At 50.4% G+C, this 19,669-nt stretch overlaps 1 protein-coding gene across 5 annotated transcripts; it reads left to right on the forward strand.

Annotated features, from left to right (window-relative positions):
* The first annotated feature begins 4,713 nt into the window (after positions 1–4,713).
* TTLL13 (tubulin tyrosine ligase like 13) lies at positions 4,714–19,654 on the forward strand. 5 transcript variants are annotated; one of them, XM_053581881.1, is made up of 15 exons: positions 4,714–4,836; positions 5,254–5,512; positions 6,104–6,144; positions 7,802–7,920; positions 9,399–9,529; positions 9,771–9,927; positions 10,248–10,391; positions 11,396–11,481; positions 11,802–12,033; positions 12,467–12,651; positions 16,146–16,331; positions 16,627–16,816; positions 17,100–17,279; positions 18,127–18,445; positions 18,825–19,654. In XM_053581881.1, the coding sequence occupies exons 2-15, from the start codon at positions 5,265–5,267 to the stop codon at positions 19,079–19,081; spliced, it is 2,475 nt and encodes an 824-aa protein (XP_053437856.1). In that variant the 5' UTR covers positions 4,714–4,836; positions 5,254–5,264; the 3' UTR covers positions 19,082–19,654. The 5 variants fall into 5 exon arrangements, 4 of the variants coding, with proteins under 4 accessions (XP_053437856.1, XP_053437855.1, XP_053437857.1 ...); XM_053581880.1 differs by lacking the exon at positions 4,714–4,836 and having other exon boundaries at positions 5,025–5,512; positions 16,627–16,807; XR_008378260.1 differs by lacking the exons at positions 4,714–4,836; positions 18,825–19,654 and having other exon boundaries at positions 5,025–5,512; positions 16,627–16,953; positions 18,127–18,171.
* The last annotated feature ends 15 nt before the right edge of the window (positions 19,655–19,669 follow it).

Below are 19,669 nucleotides of genomic sequence, written 5' to 3' on the forward strand. Positions count from 1 at the left end.
TGGTCTAGCCCCTGGGATATTAAAAAGGCAACATGTATGAGAATTACACACTCCTGACATTATTTATGGACTTGCTTTGGTATCACGTTAGCAAAGTGATAGTTCACGTGCCTCTAGCCTTAAGTTGCTACCTCCCCTGTTCTCAGCCTCTCTGCTCTCCCCTTGCTCACCACTGAGCTTTATTTCTGCATTCTTCACTTATTTTTGTCCCTGCTCCATCCAGATGTCCTACTTCTTCCCCTCCCTGGCCACCCTGAACTGTACTCCAGCCCAACCCTGAATTGAATGTTCTTCACCCACATCCTCTAATGTGAAAACAAGATCCTGGGCCTCTTACTACCCCTATTCAATAAATGAAGACGTGGAAGCTGATAGATTTAGTGCCATGTGGGAGACTGGCCAGCTGGAGTTGGGACTGCAGAACAGGCAGGTACAGAAGCTGGACCACGACCATACATACTGTGACTGCCTCTCCAGTCAGCAGCTCCCGCGGCCAGTTCACAAGCTCCTCTTGCTGTTGGCTTCTCATCAAATCTAGCACTAAGGCCTTGCTCCTCCACCTGTACCGGAGTCAATCTGGGAAATAATTTTTATCTTACTGTTCTGCCCTGTTCTTCCAGAGATTTCTGTGCTGGTTTGAGAGGAACTGGTCAATAGATAATGTTCTAAGAGAGCATTGTTTGTTAAATCCCACTTTCCTTCATCCTCTGTTGATTGGTTGTACAACAGAAGTAAAAGAATCCTTGGGTGTAGCTCCAACGGAAATGACTGTTGCCACCATTCCTGTTCCAAACATCTGGAGGGCATGAGAGTCACTGCTTACAGGGTTGGGGGGGTCACACAGGCTCAACAGAGGTGGGTGCTGCTGCTGGTTAAGAGGGCTCTCTTCACAGAAATGTCAGCTCTTCCTCTCTCAAAATGTGGGCCTTGGCTCTGCCTAAGCTCCCTTTGTCCAGGCCTACATGAAACTTAAAAGAGTTGTTTTTTAGGGTTTTTTTGAGACAGAGACTCACTCTGTCACACAGGCTAGACAGCCTTGGCCTCAGCCTAGGTCACAGAAACCTGCGTTTAAGCCATCATTCTGCCTCAGTTTTCCAAGTAGCTGGGACTGGGGCACTCGCCACAATACCTGGCTAATTTTTATTATTTTTAGCAGAGATGGGGTCTCAATCTTGCTAAGGCTGGTCTGGCACTCCTGAGCTCAAGCAATCCTCCCACCTCAGGCTCCCAGAGTACTAGGATTACACGTGTGAGCCAAGACACCCTGCCAAAACTAGTTTTAGTCAGAGGTTTTATATTCCAAAAGATGTAACAAAGTTTTTTTGTGTTTTTTTTTTTTTTGAGACAGAGTTTCACTTTTTTGCCCTCTGCCCTGGCATCACAGCTCACAACAACCTCCAATTCTTGGGCTCAAGGGATTCTTTTGCCTCAGCCTCCCAAGTAGCTGAGACTACAGGTGCCTGCCACAACGCCTGGCTATTTTTAGAGATGAGGTCTCATTCTGGCTCAGGCTGGTCTTGAACCTGTGAGCTTAGGCAATCCACCCGCCTCGGTCTCCCAGAGTGCTAGGATTGCAGATGTGAGCTACCCACACCTGACCACAAAGTCTTATTAGGATAAAACAGAGTATGCACCCATAATCCCAGAGGCCTCACTCTGTCACCCAGGCTGGAGTACAGACAGTGGTGGCAATCATAGTTCACTGTAACCCTGAACTGGCCTCAAGCAATTCACCCCACTTTAGGCTCAGCAGTAGCTGCAACTGCAGTCATGCACCTACCATGCCCAGCTAATTAAAAAAAAAAAATTTTTTTTTTTGAGACAGAATCTCATTTTGTTGCCCTTAGTAGAGAGCTATGACATCATGGCTCACAGCAACCTCAAATTCTTAGGCTCAAGTGATCCTCTTGCCTCAGCCTCCCAAGTAGCTGGTACTATACATACCAGCCTCAATATCCGGCTATCTTTAGAGATGGGGTCTCACTCTTGCTCAAGCTGGTCTTGAACTCCTGAGCTCAAGCAGTCCACCCGCCTGGTCCTTCCAGAGATTAAGGATGTGAGTCACCATGCCCGGCTAAAAAAAATTTTTTTTTAGAGATGAGATCTTGCTATGTTGTCCCAGCTGGTCTCAAACTGTAGAGTTCAAAAGATCTCCCACCTCAGCCTTCCAGTGTGCTGGGATTACAGATGTGAGCCACCTCACCCATCTGCCTAATTTTATAAGAAAAACAGCTTACAGTGGCCAGGTGAGGTGGCTTACACCTGTAATCTTAGCAGTCTGGGAGGCTGAGGTGGGTGAATTGCTTGAGCTCATGAGTTTGAGACCACCCTGAGCAAAAAGCGAGATCCTGTCTCTACTAAAAATAGAAAAACTGAGGCAAGGGGATTGCTTGAACCTGAGTTGGAGGTTGCTGTGAGCTATGATGCCACAGCACTCTATCCAGGGCAACAGCTTGAGTCTCTGTCTTTAAAAAACAACAAGAGGGCAGAGTCTGTGGCTCAAAGGAATAGGATGCTGGCCCCATATGCCGGAGGCGGCAGGTTCAAACCCAGCCCCAGCCAAAAACAAGAAAAAAAAAAGTTTATGGCCAGGCCTAGTGGCTCATGCCTGTAATCCCAACTTCTTAGGAGACTGAGGCTAGAGGATTGCTTGAACCCAAGAGTTTGAGGTTGCTGTGAGCTAAGATGCCGTGGCACTCTACCAGGGTGACCAAGTGAGACTGTCTAAAAAAAAAAGGAAATAAAGAAAAACAGTTTAACATTCTATCAGAAATGCTTGGCCACCCTCATGTTTTTGGCAAATTGTAATAATTTTAGCTTAATGCTTCCTTCTGCAAGCTTTTGCATATATGGGCACCAATGACACACTTTTTTTACTGGTTTGCTCTCTGAAGGAAGTTCAGGTGACCATTACAGCAAAGTGGATTTGGTGTCCAAGGTGATGAGCCAGATACCAGGATTTTCTGTTTCTCCCTTTCCTGACCCAAATGTTTTACAAAAAATGGAGGAGAAAAGTCAAATGGTTTTCTTTATGGTGGTACTTCTCAGCTATTTACATGCTTTGTAAATCTTCAAGAAGGGGATTTGTTGATGCTGTTGTTGTTTTTGAGACAGAGTCTCACTATGTTGCCCTCAGTAGAGTACCATAGCATCACAGCTCACAGCTCACAGCAACCTCAAACCCTTGCGCTTAAGCGATTCTCTTGCCTCAGCCTCCCAAGTAGCTGGGACTACAGGTGCCTGCCACAACGCCTGGCTATTTTTTTTTTGTTGTTGTTGTTGCAGTTTCATTGCTGTTTACCTGGCCCGGGCTGGATTCATACCCGCCAGCCTCAGTGTATGTGGCTGACACTGCAACCACTGTGCTACGGACACCGAGCCCCAGCTAGTTTTTTCTATTTTTAGTAAAGATGGGGTCTTGCTCTTGCTCAGGCTAGTCTCAAACTCCTCAGCTCAAGCAATCCACTGGCCTCAGCCTCCCAGAGTGCTGGGATTACAGGTGTGAAAGAAGAGGAGTTGGAGTGAAGCCTTTTTCTAAGCTTGAACATGGGCCGTGTAGGGGACCCTTGTACTCGCAGCCCTTGAGCATAGTAGGAATATGACACAGACAACAGCTTCCCACCTCTTTGCTTGCTGTGGGCAGGGCCTCATGTGCTAAGGGGGTTTGGAGTTAATGTAATGGCAAACCTGGAAGAATACTAAATTGCAGAGCAGGGCCGGATGCAGTGGCTCATGCCTATAATCCCAGCACTCTGGGAGGCTGAGGCAGGTGGATCACTTGAGTTTAGGAGTTCTAGGCCAGCCTGAGGAAGAGTGAGACCCTGTCTCTCAAAGTAGCTGGGTGTTGTGGTGAGCCCCTGTAGTCCCAGCTACTTTGGAGGCTGAGGCAAGAGGATCACTTGGACTCAAGAGTCTGAAGTTGCTGTGAGCTGTGACGCCATAGCATTCTACTCAGGGTGACAAAGTGAGACTGTCTCAAAAAAATTTTTTTTAAATGAATAAATGAAGATAAATTGCAGAGCAGCAGATTTAATTTTAAGGCAGAGTACTCAGGCTTCGATGGGATGGATGGAGTGAAAAATGTAATCAGGCAGCCCTGTTAGACTGTCAAGTTGGGCTGAGTTGGGTGGAGGTGGCGAGCAGAAGTTGGACGAAGTGGGTGAGGATGCCAGGAGGAGGAGGCGGCAGCGAACAGGCCCTGAGACCGCGCGTTTTGCTGTTCTCAGTGAATGGCGCTGTCCACGCCTCTGCCGTCAGAACTTGGAAGGCGTGGTCTTATCACGGTTGTTTCTCTAGAGTGCAGGCTGAGCTCACGGCAGCTAGTAAAGACTGACTTGAACATCGGCTTAGCCAAATTCCTTGGCCGGCGGGTTCAGGCCAGCGTAGGGTGGGGGCGGTGGTTCAAGTCGGCTTGAAGCCGGAGGACAACAAGTACCGCAACATACCGCAAGCAGCCGGTCTCGCGACCAGCCCAGGGGAGAACGCGCCCACCCGCCCGGAGGCGTGGCTTCCTGGAGGCTCCGCCCCCAGAACGCCGCTCCAATGGGACGGGAGCGCCCTTGTGTCCATGGCGACGGCAGCGGCGGCGGCCGGGGCTCGCTGGAGTTGGCGCCGCCGCCGCCGGGATCTCTGCGCGGGGAGTGGGCGGGGGGGAGCGGGCTCCCCCTGGCGATCGGCGGGGACAGCCGGTCCGGAGGAGCAAGGAGGCGGCCCCGGACCCCTAGCAAAGCCCGGGAGAGCAGGAGCCGGCGCAGGGCGGACATGAGCGACCAGCGGAGTTCAGCCCCCGGCCGCTAGTGGCGGGCCCTGCAGCCCCTCAGCTCTCCTCGGAACTCGGTGGGCAGTGTCCGCCGTCGGAGCCCGGGTCTCAGCCACCGCGAGCCTGGCCCTCAGGGTGTACACATGGGGAAACCGAGGCCTGGGGCAGGGAAGGGGCCGCCTAGGGACCTTTGGTCTTCAGTTGTGCACGCATTTCAAAGCAAAGGTCACCTGGCGCTCCCAGCCGCCCTCCTCCTGCCTCGGCCATGCTTCTGCAGCTGTGTCCACAACTGGCGCGCCCTGCGTCATGCGGCCCTGAGATGACTGGGCATCCCACTCACCCCACTGCTTGGATACATTCTACTCCGCACCAGGCGGTTTTGTTCTGCAGGGGAGGCGCCATTTCCTCAAACGCAGGAATCCAGGCCGTGGGGTGGGCTCCTGCAGGCCTCTGGCCTGGAGGGAGGCTGACATTCCTTCCCACACCCTCCCTAGAATCTAGGAGGATGGAACCGAATACCTGTAAGACCAGCGAATCTGAGGAGGAGTATGTTGAGGAAGAGGAATCTGAGGAGGAGTGCATTAAAGAGGAAGCTCGGGTCCCATCCAGCCCCCCACAGCAGGCGTTCTCAAAGGGTTATGCAGCATTTGAGAATAAGAGTCCCTTATCCATTATAGCCACGAAAATTCCAAAGAAAATCGCAGCCCCAGATGACTTAGAAGTTGGGAGAAGAAAGAGAAGGCGGAAACGCAGGTAACCATTCCCGGAATGCCCTCAACTGGAAGGGCCCAGTCAGTCACCTCCAGGCCTCCTTTCAGTACTTGGGGGCTGGAATCTAAGGTCTTCCCTTTAGCCAGAGAAAAGGAAATGCTGGACCAACATTAACCTTTTCTTTTTTTAGAGACAGAGCCTCACTTTATCGCCCTTGGTAGAGTACTGTGGCATCACAGCTCACAGCAACCTCCAACACCTGGGCTTAGGTGATTCTCTTGCCTCAGCCTCCCGAGCAGCTGGGACTACAGGTGCCCGCCCCAACGCCCGGCTATTTTTTGTTGCAGTTTGGCCGGGCCAGGTTCGAACCACCCCCTTAGTACATGGGCCCGGCGCCCTACCCGCTGAGTCACAGGTGCCACCCCAACATTAACCTTTTGATAAAACGAAAACAAAATTCAGAACCATTTGGGCTGGCTCAGTTTGGAATTTCAATCCATTTATATCACCCTGATCTTTCCTTTAAGTGGATTCTAGAGAAACTCAATTGTGCAATGAATTTGTTGGCTGTGTCTTCAACAGTGCCATCCTTCCCTTCCACTCTGCCTAATTTATGCTCTTCCTCCATTCCAGACCCCTGGCCATCAACCTGACCAACTGCAAGTATGAGAGTGGTAAGCGCCCAGCCAGTCACTTGCACTACCATGTGCAAGAGCAGGGGTCCTCAAACTACAGCCCGCGGGCCATATGCGGCCCTCTGAGGACATTTATCCGGCGGACCGTGTTTTTGCCGTGTTTTTGCCATGTTTTTGCCACCGCTGCCTGTCCTGCTTAGCAGCAGACTGTTCCCCAGCCCAAAGTGCGCATGTGTGGAATGTGCGCGGCATTCTCCGACTCCCCTCCTTCTCTCTGTCTCTCAACTCCTTCCTCCTCTCAGTCTCAGAACTAATACACACTTGCATCACTTGTTACCACTAGCAGTGACAAATATGGAACTGGACCATTTTGACCATCTCAGCCAAAAGCGGGCCCATAGTTCCCATTGAAATGCTGATAAGTTTGTTGATTTAACTTTACTTGTTCTTCATTTTAAATATTGTATTTGTTCCTGTTTTTTTTACTTCAAAATAAGATATGTGCAGTGTGCATAGGAATTTTTTCATAGTTTTTTTTTTTTTTTTTTTTAACTATAGTCCGGGGGCGACACCTGTGGCTCAAAGGGGTAGGGCGCTGGTCCCACATGCTGCAGGTGGCAGGTTTAAACCCAGCCTTGGCCAAAAACTGCAAAAAAAAAAACTGCAAAAAAAAAAACGGAATAAACTATAGTCCGGCCCTCCAACGGTCTGAGGGACAGTGAACTGGCCCCCTGTTTAAAAAGTTTGAAGACCCCTGTGCAAGAGGGTAGCTACAGCTGTCACTCTTCCTCTAGGGATGGGCCTCCAGCCAGGCTCCAGCCCCTGGGTCTTGTCAGGCTGACTTATAACCTATGCTGAGCTTCCTGGGTGTCCTTAGGCTCCACTACTAGCAGCCGAGATACTGTTGTTCCAGGCAGTCTCAGTGGTGCAGAGGGTATCCAAGAGCCACCAATACCCGACTCATCCCAGATTTTACGAGAGATGAGACAGGGTTAAATGGGTTTTTCGAGGAAGCTTTGAAGGCACTTCAACAGTTTTTTTTTTGTAGAGACAGAGTCTCACTTTATCGCCCTCGGTAGAGTGCCGTGGCATCACACAGCTCACAGCAACCTCCAGCTCTTGGGGTTAGGCGATTCTCTTGCCTTAGCCTCCCAAGTAGCTGGGACTACACACACCCTCCACAACACCTGGCTATTTTTTTTGTTGTTGTTGTTGTTGCAGTTTGGCCAGGGTAGGGTTTGAACCTGCCACCCTCCGTATATGGGGCTGGCACCCTACTCACTGAGCCACAGGCACCGCCCATGTCAACAGTTTTTTAAAAAACTTGTCAACTGGGTTAGTCATCTCCTCATGCCCTCCTATCATCCCCTCTGGCATCCATGCATGGGACCACTGAAAGTGCAAGGTGCCAGTGTGACCCTGCCTACCTGGTCAGCTCTCCAGGCTGTAGGCACTCCTGACTGACAAGAGCCGAGGGCCCAGCTTGAGTTTTCTCTGCCTCCTATTTTGGAAGAGCCCTGACAGCCCTATGAATTTGAAATTGCCACATGGTAACTGAAGTGAGGAGCTGAGGTGAGAAGACCTCCCTCTTCAAACTGCTTTTCAGTCACATCTGTACCTTCCCTGACCCATCCATACAGTTCCAGGGCTTGTGCCAATGCCCAGGCTGGCACAACTGACCCTTCTGTCTCTACAGTGCGTCGGGCAGCGCAAATGTGTGGCTTGAAGGAGGTGGGGGAGGATGAAGAGTGGACTGTGTACTGGACAGACTGCTCTGTCTCACTGGAGCGTGTCATGGAAATGAAGAGGTTTCAGGTACCAAGCTTCTAGCTGTAGAGCCCATAGGGCTGAGCCCCTAGAATGGCTCTCCCACCCCCTCACCCAGGTACTCGACACTGCTACTCTTTTTGGCTGTCCCCTGTGCAAACAGGAAAGACTACCCCCAAGGTCTTCTTTTCCAAAGGAAATAGTCTCCTCCTGGGTCTCCGGAGTTCTGCTATCTGGAGGAAGTGTCTGGTGAGACATCCTGTCTCATTATTTCTCTCTGCTTGGTGTCCTCTCCAGGGCAGGCGAGCCCATCCTAGGGAGTAGACTGGGAGGCAGCTTCAGAGCTCACAGCAGGGCCAGCTGAATAGTCCCATAGATACTGAGAACCCCTGCCATGGCATCCATGCACACACGTCCACGCTGAGGTCAGCAAATGAGGGGCAGTGACATGGGTATACACTAGCAGGACTCTGGGCCTTCCAGCCACCTTCTAACATCCCTCAGACCTGCAGGATTAGTCCTAAAACAATAACTGATGCATGATAGCACAAAGCAAATAAGGAGAAGAAAACATTTCCCAAAAGACAGAAAAGAGAAGAGGAAACTAAGACCCAGGCCCAGGGAATACTGGGCCGTCGCACCAGAAGCCCCTCCTCTGTCCTGCAGAGATAGTGTGGGGCCCTACCTGGCAGCAAGAAAGTTAGGAAAGACAGAGCAGGCTCTGTAAGAAGGTAACTGGCACATGCTATTTTTATTATCCTCTAATTGGGTGTTTGTGGTAATTAGCAATAAAATAGTTTAAAGGATCTGCAAGCTTATTTGGGGGGGTAAACCAGGAAAGGAGTTGTGGAGACTTTAACCTGTCTTACAACTGGTCTTTGGTGAGGCACCCAAGACAGAAAGTGCTAGCAGTACTTAGGAAGCTTCAGAGGAGAGGCACACAGGTGTCTATAAGAGAAGGGTGGCAACACTCAGCAGCATTCACTGAGGGCTCACCATAAGGACACCAGGACGCTGAGCTTCAACACATAGTGAGCACAGCCAGTGGTTGGGAGAGCCAGAAGAGAACCTTTCAGCCATCACGGATACAGGACAGCAGAGGGGCTTCTGGCACCGAAGCCCTGCGTTCCCTGGGCCTGGTTCTTAGTTTCCTCTTCTCTTTTCTGTCTTTTGGGAAATGTTTTCTTCTCCTTATTTGCTTTATGCTATCATGCATTAGTTATTGTTTTAGGACTAATACTGCAGGTCTGAGGGATGTTTGAGGTAGCTGGAAGGCCCAGAGTCCCCACTAATGTATACCCATGTCACTGCCCCTCATTTGCTGACCTGGGTGTGGACGTTTGTGGGTGGAAGCCATCAGCAGGGTTTCTCAGTGCCTGTGGGGACCTCCCTATTTTCAACCTCAGGCCACTAGGCACAGTACTTCCTTCCACTGTGACTTCCCTTTAACCTCCCCAGTCCTCCTCTGGACTCTAGGAACTGCCATTTACTTTGGGGAACAGGATAACCACCTGGCTCCATTTCAGAAAATCAACCACTTCCCCGGCATGACAGAAATCTGCCGCAAAGATCTGCTGGCTCGGAACCTCAACCGCATGCAGAAACTCTATCCAGCAGAGTACAACATCTTCCCCCGCACCTGGTGCCTCCCAGCAGAGTGAGTGAGCTGGGCTCCTGGCCAAGATACCTGGGAGGAAAGGGGCCACCCTCTAGTTCCCTTCAGATTCTGGTCTCAGGGCCTAGGAATGTCTCAGGGGATGAAGTGGACCATAGCATTTCTGCTGATCTGAGACTGAGTGCTCTAGGAACAACATAGACTAGATAGCAGAAAGACTTCTCTGGGGCCCTGGGACAGCCACAGTGCACAGAAACCTTTTGACCACCCCCTCTCTGTATAGCTATGGGGACTTCCAGAGCTACGGTCGTCAGCGAAAAACCCGCACTTTTATCTGCAAGCCAGACAGTGGCTGTCAGGGACGTGGCATCTTCATCACCCGAAATCCCCGGGAGATCAAGCCAGGAGAACATATGATTTGCCAGCAATACATTTCCAAGGTGAAGGGTGCCTCAGGCCCAGTCCCTCACCCCCAGCACTAGGAGGAAGTCAGGGTCAGGTTTCTGCCCTTTCTGCCATCCCTGTCCCTTGGAGGGTTCCAATCTCAGCTTTCTACTTCCTAGATATGTGACCTTGGGCAAGTTTCTTGCCCTTTCTGTGCCTGTTTCCTTATTTAAGAGGGAATGATAACAGTGACTATTATACCTGGTTGTTGTAAAAACTGAATGAGTTGTTATGTGTCTGAAGCACTTTCAACAGTGTCTGGCACACAGTAAGCACTTCAATGTGTTATTATTCCCTCACGCCCCACTGCTCTCAGCCCTTCCTCATTGATGGCTTCAAGTTTGACATGCGAATCTATGTCCTAATCACGTCCTGTGACCCTCTTCGGATCTTCGTGTACGAGGAGGGCCTGGCCCGTTTTGCCACCATGCCCTATGTGGAGCCCAGCCATAACAACTTGGTAAGGGGCAGGGAAGCACCCTCTCCTCTTCCACTGCCATGTGTGCTGAGGGTCCACAGAGAGACTGGGTAGAGAGGGCCGGGCATGCTAGCTCATGCCTGTAATTCTAGCACTCAAGGAAGCTGAGGCACTCAAGGTGGATTGCCTGAGCTCACAAGTTTGAAACCAGCCTGAGCATGAGCCTATAGTCCTAGCTACTCAGGAGGCTGAGACAAGAGAATCACCTGAGCCCGAGAGTTTGAGGTTGCTGTGAGCTTTGACACCAGGGCACTCTACCAAGGGTGACAAGTGAAAGTCTGTCTCAAAAAATAAAATAAAATGGGCAGAGGGTTTGTCACTGTCACCCAAGAACAAGGAATGAAGTCAGTGACAGCTGCAGCACCTGGCTGCGAGGGGAGCATTTGGTGGGTGGTGACTGAGAAAAAAATCATCATCTAGCCTGGTATGGCCTGTGCTGATAGTCCCAGCTGCTCAGGAGGATAACTTGAATTTGAATCTAGCCTGGCCATATGGCAAGACCTAGTCTCTAACAAACAAACAAAAGGTTAGGCATGGTGGCTCACTCTTGTAATCCCAGGACTTTGGGAAACCAAGGTGGAAGGATGGCATAAACCCAGTAGTTCAAGACCAGCCTAGGCAACATAGCAAAACCTCATCTCTGCAAAAAATGAAAAAATTAGCTGGGCACAGTGGTACATACCTGAAGTCCCACTTACTTGGGAGGCTGAGGTGGAACAATTTATTGAGCCCAGGAATTCAGGGCTGCAGTAAGCTATGATCTTGCCACTGTACTCCAAGCTGATTGACAGAGAAACAACAAAAACATCATCACCCAGAGGTACCCAGTACCTTCTTTCTACAGATCTTTCAGAAGGACAGTCTGATGAAGAGGGACAGGAAACGAGCAATCCTGGGCAGAGGGGGGAGTAATTAAAAGTCGAGGAAGGGCTGGAGAGGAGGCTCCATGGAAGTAGTGTGAGACCACAGGGCCACTCTCTTCACAGGATAATATCTGCATGCACCTGACTAACTATGCTATCAACAAGCACAATGAAAATTTTGTCCGGGACGATGCTATGGGCAGTAAGAGGTACTCCCTATTCTGTTTTCTCCTGGTTCCTCTGCCCCTTAGCCCCACAGTCTGAATGGCCCATGAAACCAACCTGGCTCTTGGAAGGGTGATTGCCCAGGAAATCTCAGCCTTCACAGACCATTGACCTGGGCTTGCACTTTGGAGCTCTAAGTGCAGCCCCAAACTCCACCCTGATAACTAATCCCTACTCCAACATGTTGGTAGATCTTTAAAACCTAAGGGCCCAGGCATGAAATTAAGGTGCTAGGGAGGCTCCTGCCATAGTGAGGCCCCACCAGCATAGAAATTGGCCCTCGTCTGAGCACTGGGCCTCACAGGAAGCTGTCGACACTCAACAATTGGCTACAAGAGCACAACTATGACCCTGGAGAGCTGTGGGGGGACATCGAGGACATCATTATCAAAACCATCATCTCTGCCCATTCTATTCTTCGCCACAACTACCGAACTTGCTTTCCCCAATATCTGAGTGGAGGCACATGTGCCTGCTTTGAGATCCTTGGTTTTGACATCTTGCTGGACCACAAGCTGAAGCCCTGGCTGCTAGAGGTGAGGGTTATCTCCTGGGCTTTGCAAAACCAAGGTCCAGAGGCCTCCTTGACAGGACACTTGGGGTAGGAGTACACTGGGGGTGGAACAGAGAATGGGGGTTGTGGAAGCCCTGGGATGGGTGGGATCTTAGTGGTTTCTGGTCTCTATCATAGGAATCCAGGTTTGGGATTATCCCCAGTGTTCCTAATGTGAGCTGTGCCTTTAGGGAGAATGTATCTGCAGAGTCAGGCTATCTGATTTACTCTTACCATTCTGTGAATCGGAAGGTCTCTACAGCACAGCCCTGTGACTTGGAAACCAGAGCATCCAACTGCCTTGGTTGGGGCCACCAGAGGGGGATGTCCCTCCTTGACACTCTAGTTAGGCCTATGAAATACGACTGCCTGCTCGGAGGTCCGCCAAGGGGGCGGATAATGACTCCTCCTGGCAGGTAAACCACTCTCCAAGCTTCACCACGGACTCACGCCTTGATCGAGAAGTAAAGGATGCCCTTCTCTGTGATGCCATGACCCTTATCAACCTCCGGGGATGTGACAAAAGGAAGGTGATAGAGGAGGACAAACGGCGAGTCAAGGAGCGGCTTTTCCAGTGCCACCCACAGCCACGAGAAGCCAGGTGGGCTACAGATGTGTATTTAGTTCTTTTTACTGAGACAGGGTTTTTTTTTTGTGTGTGTGTATGTTTTTTTTTGGCCGGGGCTGGGTTTGAACCTGCCACCTCCAGCATATGGGACTGGCGTCTTACTCCTTGAGCCACAGGCGCTGCCCTGAGACAGGGTCTTGCTGTTGTCCAGGCCATAGTGCACTGGCTTCATCCTAGCTCAGTGCAGCTTTGAACTCCTGGGCTCATGTGATCCACCTACCTCAGCCTCCTGAGTAGCTGGGACTATAGGCGCCCACCATGACACCTGGCTATTTTCCTGTTTTTAGTAGAGACTGGGTCTCATTCTTGCTCAGGCTGGTCTGGAGCTGGGATTGCAGGCACCTGCCACAACGCCTGGCTATTTTTGTTGTTGTTGTTGTCACTGTTGTTTGGCAGGCCCTGGCTGGGTCCTAATCTGCCGACATCAGGATATGTGGCTGGTGCCCTAGCCACTGAGCTATTGGTGCTGAGCTTGGTCTCATTTTGAGATCAAGCTATCTTCCCACCTTGGCCTCCCAGAGAGCTGGGATTACAGGTGTGAGTGCCTAGCCAGTTATAATCCATTTCCTGAGAGTAAAAGTCCTTCTCTAGAAGAAGGCAGCCTGGGGCTGATTAGCTATTAAGAACATTTTTTTTTTTGAGACAGAGTCTCACTTGGTTGCTGTTGGTAGAATGCAATGGTATCACAACTCACAGCAACCTCAGACTGTTAGGCTCAAGCGATTCTCTTCCTGCAGCCTCCCGAGTAGCTGGTTCTACACGTGCCCCCCACAACACCCAGCTTCTTTTTTTGAGACAGAGCCTCAAGCTGTCGCCCTGGGTAGAGTGCTGTGGCATCACAGCTCACAGCAACCTCTACTCCTGGGCTCAAGCGATTCTCCTGCCTCCACCTCCCAAGTAGCTGGGACTACAGGCGCTGGCCATAACGCCCGGCTATTTTCTGGTTGCAGCCATCATTGTTGTTTGGCGGCCCTGGCTGGATTCGAGCCCACCAGCTCAGGTGTATGTGGCTGGCACCTTAGTCACTTGAGCCACAAGCGCTAAGCCAATAACCGGCTATTTTTTTTTGTTTTTTTGTAGAGACAGAGTCTCACTATACTGCCCTCGGGTAAAGTGCTGTGGCGTCACACGGCTCACAGCAACCTCTAACTCTTGGGCTTACGCGATTCTCTTGCCTCAGCCTCCCAAGCAGCTGGGACTATAGGCGCCCGCCACAACACCCGGCTATTTTTTGTTGCAGTTTGGCCGGGGCTGGGTTTGAACCCGCCACCCTCGGCATATGGGGCTGGCGCCCTACTCACTGAGCCACAGGCGCCGCCCGGCTATTTTTTAGAGCTGGGGTCTTGCTCTGGCTCAGGCTGGTCTCAAACTCGTGAGCTCAGGCCATCTGCCTGCCTTGGTCTCCCAGCATACGCCTGCTGGGATTACAGGCATGAGCCACCATGCCTGGCCCTTAAGAACATTTTTTGTAGCTCGGTGCCTGTAGCTCAGCAGCTAGGGTGCCAACCACATACACTGGAGCTGGAGGGTTCAAATCCAGCCCAGGCCTGCCAAAGAGTAATGACAACTACAACCAAAAAATAGCTGGGCATCGTGGTGGGCCCTATAGTCCCAGCTACTTGGGAGGCTGAGGCAAGAGAATCACTTAAGCCCGAGTTTGAGGTTGCTGTGAGCTGGGACGCCACAGCACTCTACCCAGGACAACAGCTTGAGGCTCTGTCTAAAAAAAATAAAAAATTTAGGGCGGCACCTGTGGCTCAGTGAGTAGGGTGCCGGCCCCATATACCGAGGGTGGTGGGTTCAAGCCCAGCCCCGGCCAAACTTAACCAAAAAATAGCCAGGCGTTGTGGTGGGCGCCTGTAGTCCCAGCTGCTCGGGAGGCTGAGGCTGGAGAATCGCGTAAGCCCAAGAGCTGGAGGTTGCTGTGAGCCATGTGACGCCACAGCACTCTACCGAGGGCGGTACAGTGAAACTCTTGTCTCTACAAAAAAATAAAAAATAAATAAAAAATTTAAAAAAGGACAGCACCTATGGCTCAGTGAGTAGGGCGCTGGCCCCATATACCGAGGGTGGGGGGTTCAAAACCAGCCCCGGCCAAACTGTAACAAAAAAAAAAAATAGCTGGGCATTGTGGCGGGTGCCTGTAATCCCAGCTACTCGGGAGGCTGAGGTAACAGAATCACCTAAGCCCAGGAGTTGGAGGTTGCTGTGAGCTGTGATGCGACAGCACTCTACCGAGGGAGATAAAGTAAGACTGTCTCTACAAAAAAAAAAAAAGAACATTTTTTGTGGCTCACCTCAGACCATCAGGCATTAGGTTCTCATAAGGAGCCACAGCCTAGACCTCTCACATGCACAGTTTTCAGTAGAATCCTGTGAGTATCCAATGCTGTTGCTTCCTAATTTTTTTATTTTTTTTAGACAGAGCCTCAAGCTGTTGCCCTGGGTAGAGTGTGTGGGGTCCCAGCTCACAGCAACCTCAAACTCGGGCTTAAGCGATTCTCTTGCCGGCTGCTTATCTCCTGCTGAGCAGCCCAGTTTTTAACAGGCAGCCCAGGACTTGGGGACTGCAGCACTAGAATACCAGCCAGACATTTAAAATTATTGTTGTATAATCTGATTTTCCTTTAAAGAAAGACAGAAAGAAAAGAAGAATGCACACATGAGCTAGTGAGTGACAAAGCCAACATCAAACTCAGGAAGTCCTGCCCTCAAGTCAATGCTCATAACCATATGCTAATTACACAGTAAGATTATGGGAAATTTAATCTTTTTATTCTTCTAAGTTTTCTGCATTGCACATTGTTACTCTTACAATCAAAAACCTAAAAGACTGTGATACTTGGAAAGCTAGCTTACGAGTGGACCCCACTATACTTAGGATGAAAATCGTATTTCTGAAAATCAAGCCTATTTTCTTTTTTATTTATTTATTATTAAATCATAGCCGTGTACATTAATGCAATCATGGGGCACCATACACTGGTTTTATATACCATTTGACATATTTTCATCACACTAGTTAATTTTTTTTTTTTTTTTTTGCAGAGACAGAGTTTCGCTTTATTGCCCTGGGTAGAGTGCTGTGGCATCACATAGGTCACAGCAACCTCCAGCTCCTGGGCTTAGGCGATTCTCTTGCCTCAGCCTCCAGAGTAGTAGCTGGGACTATAGGCACCCGCCACAACGCCTGGCTATTTTTTTCATTGTTGGTGCAATTTGGCTGGGCCAGTACCCTCCACCCTCGGTATATGGGGCTGGTGCCCTACCCACTAAGCCACAGGCGCAGCCCAATCAAGCCTATTTTCATGGCTACACACTTGGGACTGGCCAAAGATGAGTCTCCTATCTTGACAGCCCAGGAGGCCAAGAAGCTAGCAGGAGTGTCTCAGCCTAAGCCGGCCTTCCTTTCCCTACTGACATTCTCATAGCCCTTCTCTGACTCACCCTGAGCTTGTTTCCCACAGGCGAGAACAAATTGAGTCATCGCATGCAGCAATGCTGGACCAGGAGCGATATGAGGACTCCCACTTGGGAGGATACCGGAGGATCTACCCTGGGCCTGACACAGGGAAGTATGCACCCTTCTTCAAGCACAATGGCTCCCTCTTCCAGGAGACTGCTGCTTCCAAGGCCAGAGAGGAGTGTGCCAGGTACTCTGCCTGCATTCTCTTCAGAACACTGGGGTGGGGACAAAGCCTGCAGGTGCATTGCTCCCCAGGAACGGGAGAGTGACCAGACATTTAAGGAAAAAGGCCTGAAGCGATACATTCTTTCAGATTCTTAATGACTTTCAGCTTAGTAGGTTTCCCATCTTCCTCCTCATTCCTCTCCCACCAGTTCCAAAAACAGATCATAACTTTCTACTCTTTTCCTATCCCTACTTCCCGCCACCCCCTTCTCCCCAGTGCAATTTTCCCAGTGTCTGAAGCCACCGTGTCTCACCAGGCAGCAGCTAGAAGAGATCCGCCTTAAGCAGGAACAGCAAGAGACCTCAGGCACTAAGAGGCGAAAGGACAATAGGGAGCAGAACCAGGGTGAATCAGCTGGGGAGAAGAGCCGATCCCGGGCAGGGCTCCGGGGACTTTCCACCCACTTGGCTTACAGGAAACGCATCCGGGAGAAAGAGGTGTCAGAGGTTTTGTGGCTCTTATCTTTCTGCAGGAAATGGGTTGGGACTTCTAGAGAAGGGAATCTCTGCTGTCCTCTCCTCCCCTTGTACAAGAGAGATGAGTTCCTAATCAGTAAATTGAATCTGACCTTATGGAACAGGAGGTGAGAGAATGGACAGCAAAGGGAACCTTACACTAGGGTCAGGGAAGGGATGGCGGTAGAGTGGGAAGGGGTCCTACAGCTATCCTTGCTGATGGTTTGGGATTCATCCTTGGGGATTCTGCATTTATTTCTCACGTATCTTGTAGCTGCTACCAGTACTACTGGACACCATGGAGCCTCAAGATATTGTGGAAGAGGAGGAACTGGAGCGGATGAAGTCCCTGCTACAAAGGGAAAATCTCATCCGAAGCCTGGGTATTGTAGAGCAGCTTACCCGCATCCTGCACCCCAGCCGCCGGGGCCAAAGAAAGCTTCATGAGAATCGGGTGAGGAGGATTGGCACCCGCAATTCAGTAGTTAGGGCTCCAGCCAATACACCTGGGCTGTGGGTTTGAACCTGGCGGGGGGGGGTACTAAACAACAATGATAACTACAATAAATACATAGCCAGGCATTGTGGCAGATGCCTGTAGTCCCAGCTACTTGGGAGGCTGAGGCAAGAGAATTGCTTAAGCCCAAGAGTTTGAGGTTGCTATGAGCTGTGATGCCATGGCACTCTACTGAGGGTGACACAGTGAGACTCTGTCTCAAAAATAAATAAATAAATAAATTGGGTGAGGGTCCCTACAAAGCCTCCCAGAGAACAAGAGAACAAAGGCTCTGATACTAGCAGATAGTGGTGGTGGTACCAAAGGAGGTTTATTGATAGTGTGGAGCCTGGGAAAGCAGAGTATGCTGAGCCTCAGGAGAGGGTCTTTTGGTTTCTTTTCCATCTGTTCACAAGCTCTCTTGTTTTGGGTATGACATCCACTCCAGGAAGTTCCCAACCTTCTCACTATCAGAGTTGTTCTCTATATTCCTATCTCACAGTAACCCCAAACTCACGACTGACAAATAATAAGCCCCTTCAGTGGCTTCCGTGTAATTTTCTCCCTAGCATTGCCAGTACCCTGACTCTAATGGGAGATAAGTAAACAGTCTTGTGTCGACAAAACAGCTGCCACCTACACTACTCCCTGAGCTAGTTGCAAATTTGTTTGGTCATGTTTTTCTTGAATTCCAAAGGATTCAAGAATAGTAGCTAGGGCCTAGAAGAGATTTTTCAGTTACCTATTTCTTTCAACACTCCAGCTTCACAAGGAAATGTGTTAAGGGACTGCCTTTCTCTTCTAGCCTAGATTTCATCAGGATGGGCCAGGCAGTGAAGAACCACAATCTGTGAGTCTGGTCCCATTGTTGCTCCTGAGAGGGGCTGCCACAAAGCAGGGCACTCCTCATTTCCTGCATCCAGTTCGGCCCCATAAATTGATCCCCAGGATCTTAGGGCCACTGCCAAGCATGAATATGGCAGTTCCACATCATTCCCGATGCCAACTGCAGCCCAAGACCTTCAAATGGATAGGAGATCCAGCAGCCTTCGGCCCCTGTTCATTGTCAATGAAGAAATCAGGGAGGTACTACTTTTCCAGCACCAGAGTCAGGCTCACTAGTGGTAAGTACACAAAACCAGCTTTGGTCATTTGGACCTGTGTAAATTCCCACTAGCAAATATACAGCTGGGATGTTACCAAAATATTATCTGGCATTTCCAGCATATGGGAATGGGGGTAGGTATAGACCCCATTTATTTACTTCTTTCTATATACTAGACCCTGGTGATAGAAATGGCAGAAATACAGTACCAACACTCAATAAAAGGGGGGGGAAGGAAAATGAACAAGTAGACATACTAATTACAAGACTGTGGTAAAGACGCTGGAGGAAAGAATAAGATACCATTCCTCTGTTGATAATTGGGTTACAGTTGGGAAAGAGGTGAGCAAATCTCTTCTGTGAGTACCAACTCAGGGGGATCTATGCTTCCACTACAGAAGTCCAAGCCAGCAGAAGGCTAGAAGCCATAAACCAAGCCCTGGCAGGATCAGTGCCACCCACTTTAACCCCCAAGCAGAGCTATCTTCTGCAACCGGAAAGAGCGACATGTGACGCGTGGACTGAATGCACCTTGCCCTCCATGGTAAACGCTGACCACAGAGCAGCCAAGGCTCAGGACCTCACCCTTTGCCCTGCTCCTGCACCTGTGCTGCAGCGGCCCAGCGCAATCCTCAACATCAGTCAGCACAGGTAAAAGCAGGGGCAGCTCTACCTCTCCTGGAGAGCGGCCGTCAGGTTTCCAAAGGAGCAAAGGGCCTTCAATCTTTGTTAAATGAAAGACTGCTGCCAACTTCCAGTTTGAAAAGCCCTGGCCAGGAACTGTTTGCATAAGGCAAACACAAACACCAGGAATTCCTCAACAACCTAAGATTATATTGGGATCGGTAAAGACTAAAAGATGAAGAGGAGCCCAGGCCCGCCACGTACTCATCTCTGCTGGTCAAGCCTTGGCATGGGCTTATCGCTAGGCAATGGGTCTGAACCTTGGGACGGCCGGGGCTGAAGGTTACCCCGGCGCCAAGAAGCCCCCTTCCCAAAGAAGCTGAGCGCCTCAGTCCCCGGGCTGTAGCCGGCAGACAAGTGCCCAAGGGAAGCCCCGCCTCCCGCGACGGCGGCGGCGACAGGCAGGCCTACATAGCCGCTGGGGCAGGGGACGGCTCTTGGCAATCGGATCCGTCTTTTTATTAAAGTTTATGCCGTTTTCCAGGTGCGTCGCGTATCTCATTTTCGCCCTCACATTCCAAGAAGCTCCCTCCGCAGTCACAGCCCAGAAGGGCGGCCA

The sequence above is a fragment of the Nycticebus coucang genome, chromosome 2 (assembly GCF_027406575.1).
Source record: "Nycticebus coucang isolate mNycCou1 chromosome 2, mNycCou1.pri, whole genome shotgun sequence".
Taxonomy (NCBI): domain Eukaryota; kingdom Metazoa; phylum Chordata; class Mammalia; order Primates; family Lorisidae; genus Nycticebus; species Nycticebus coucang.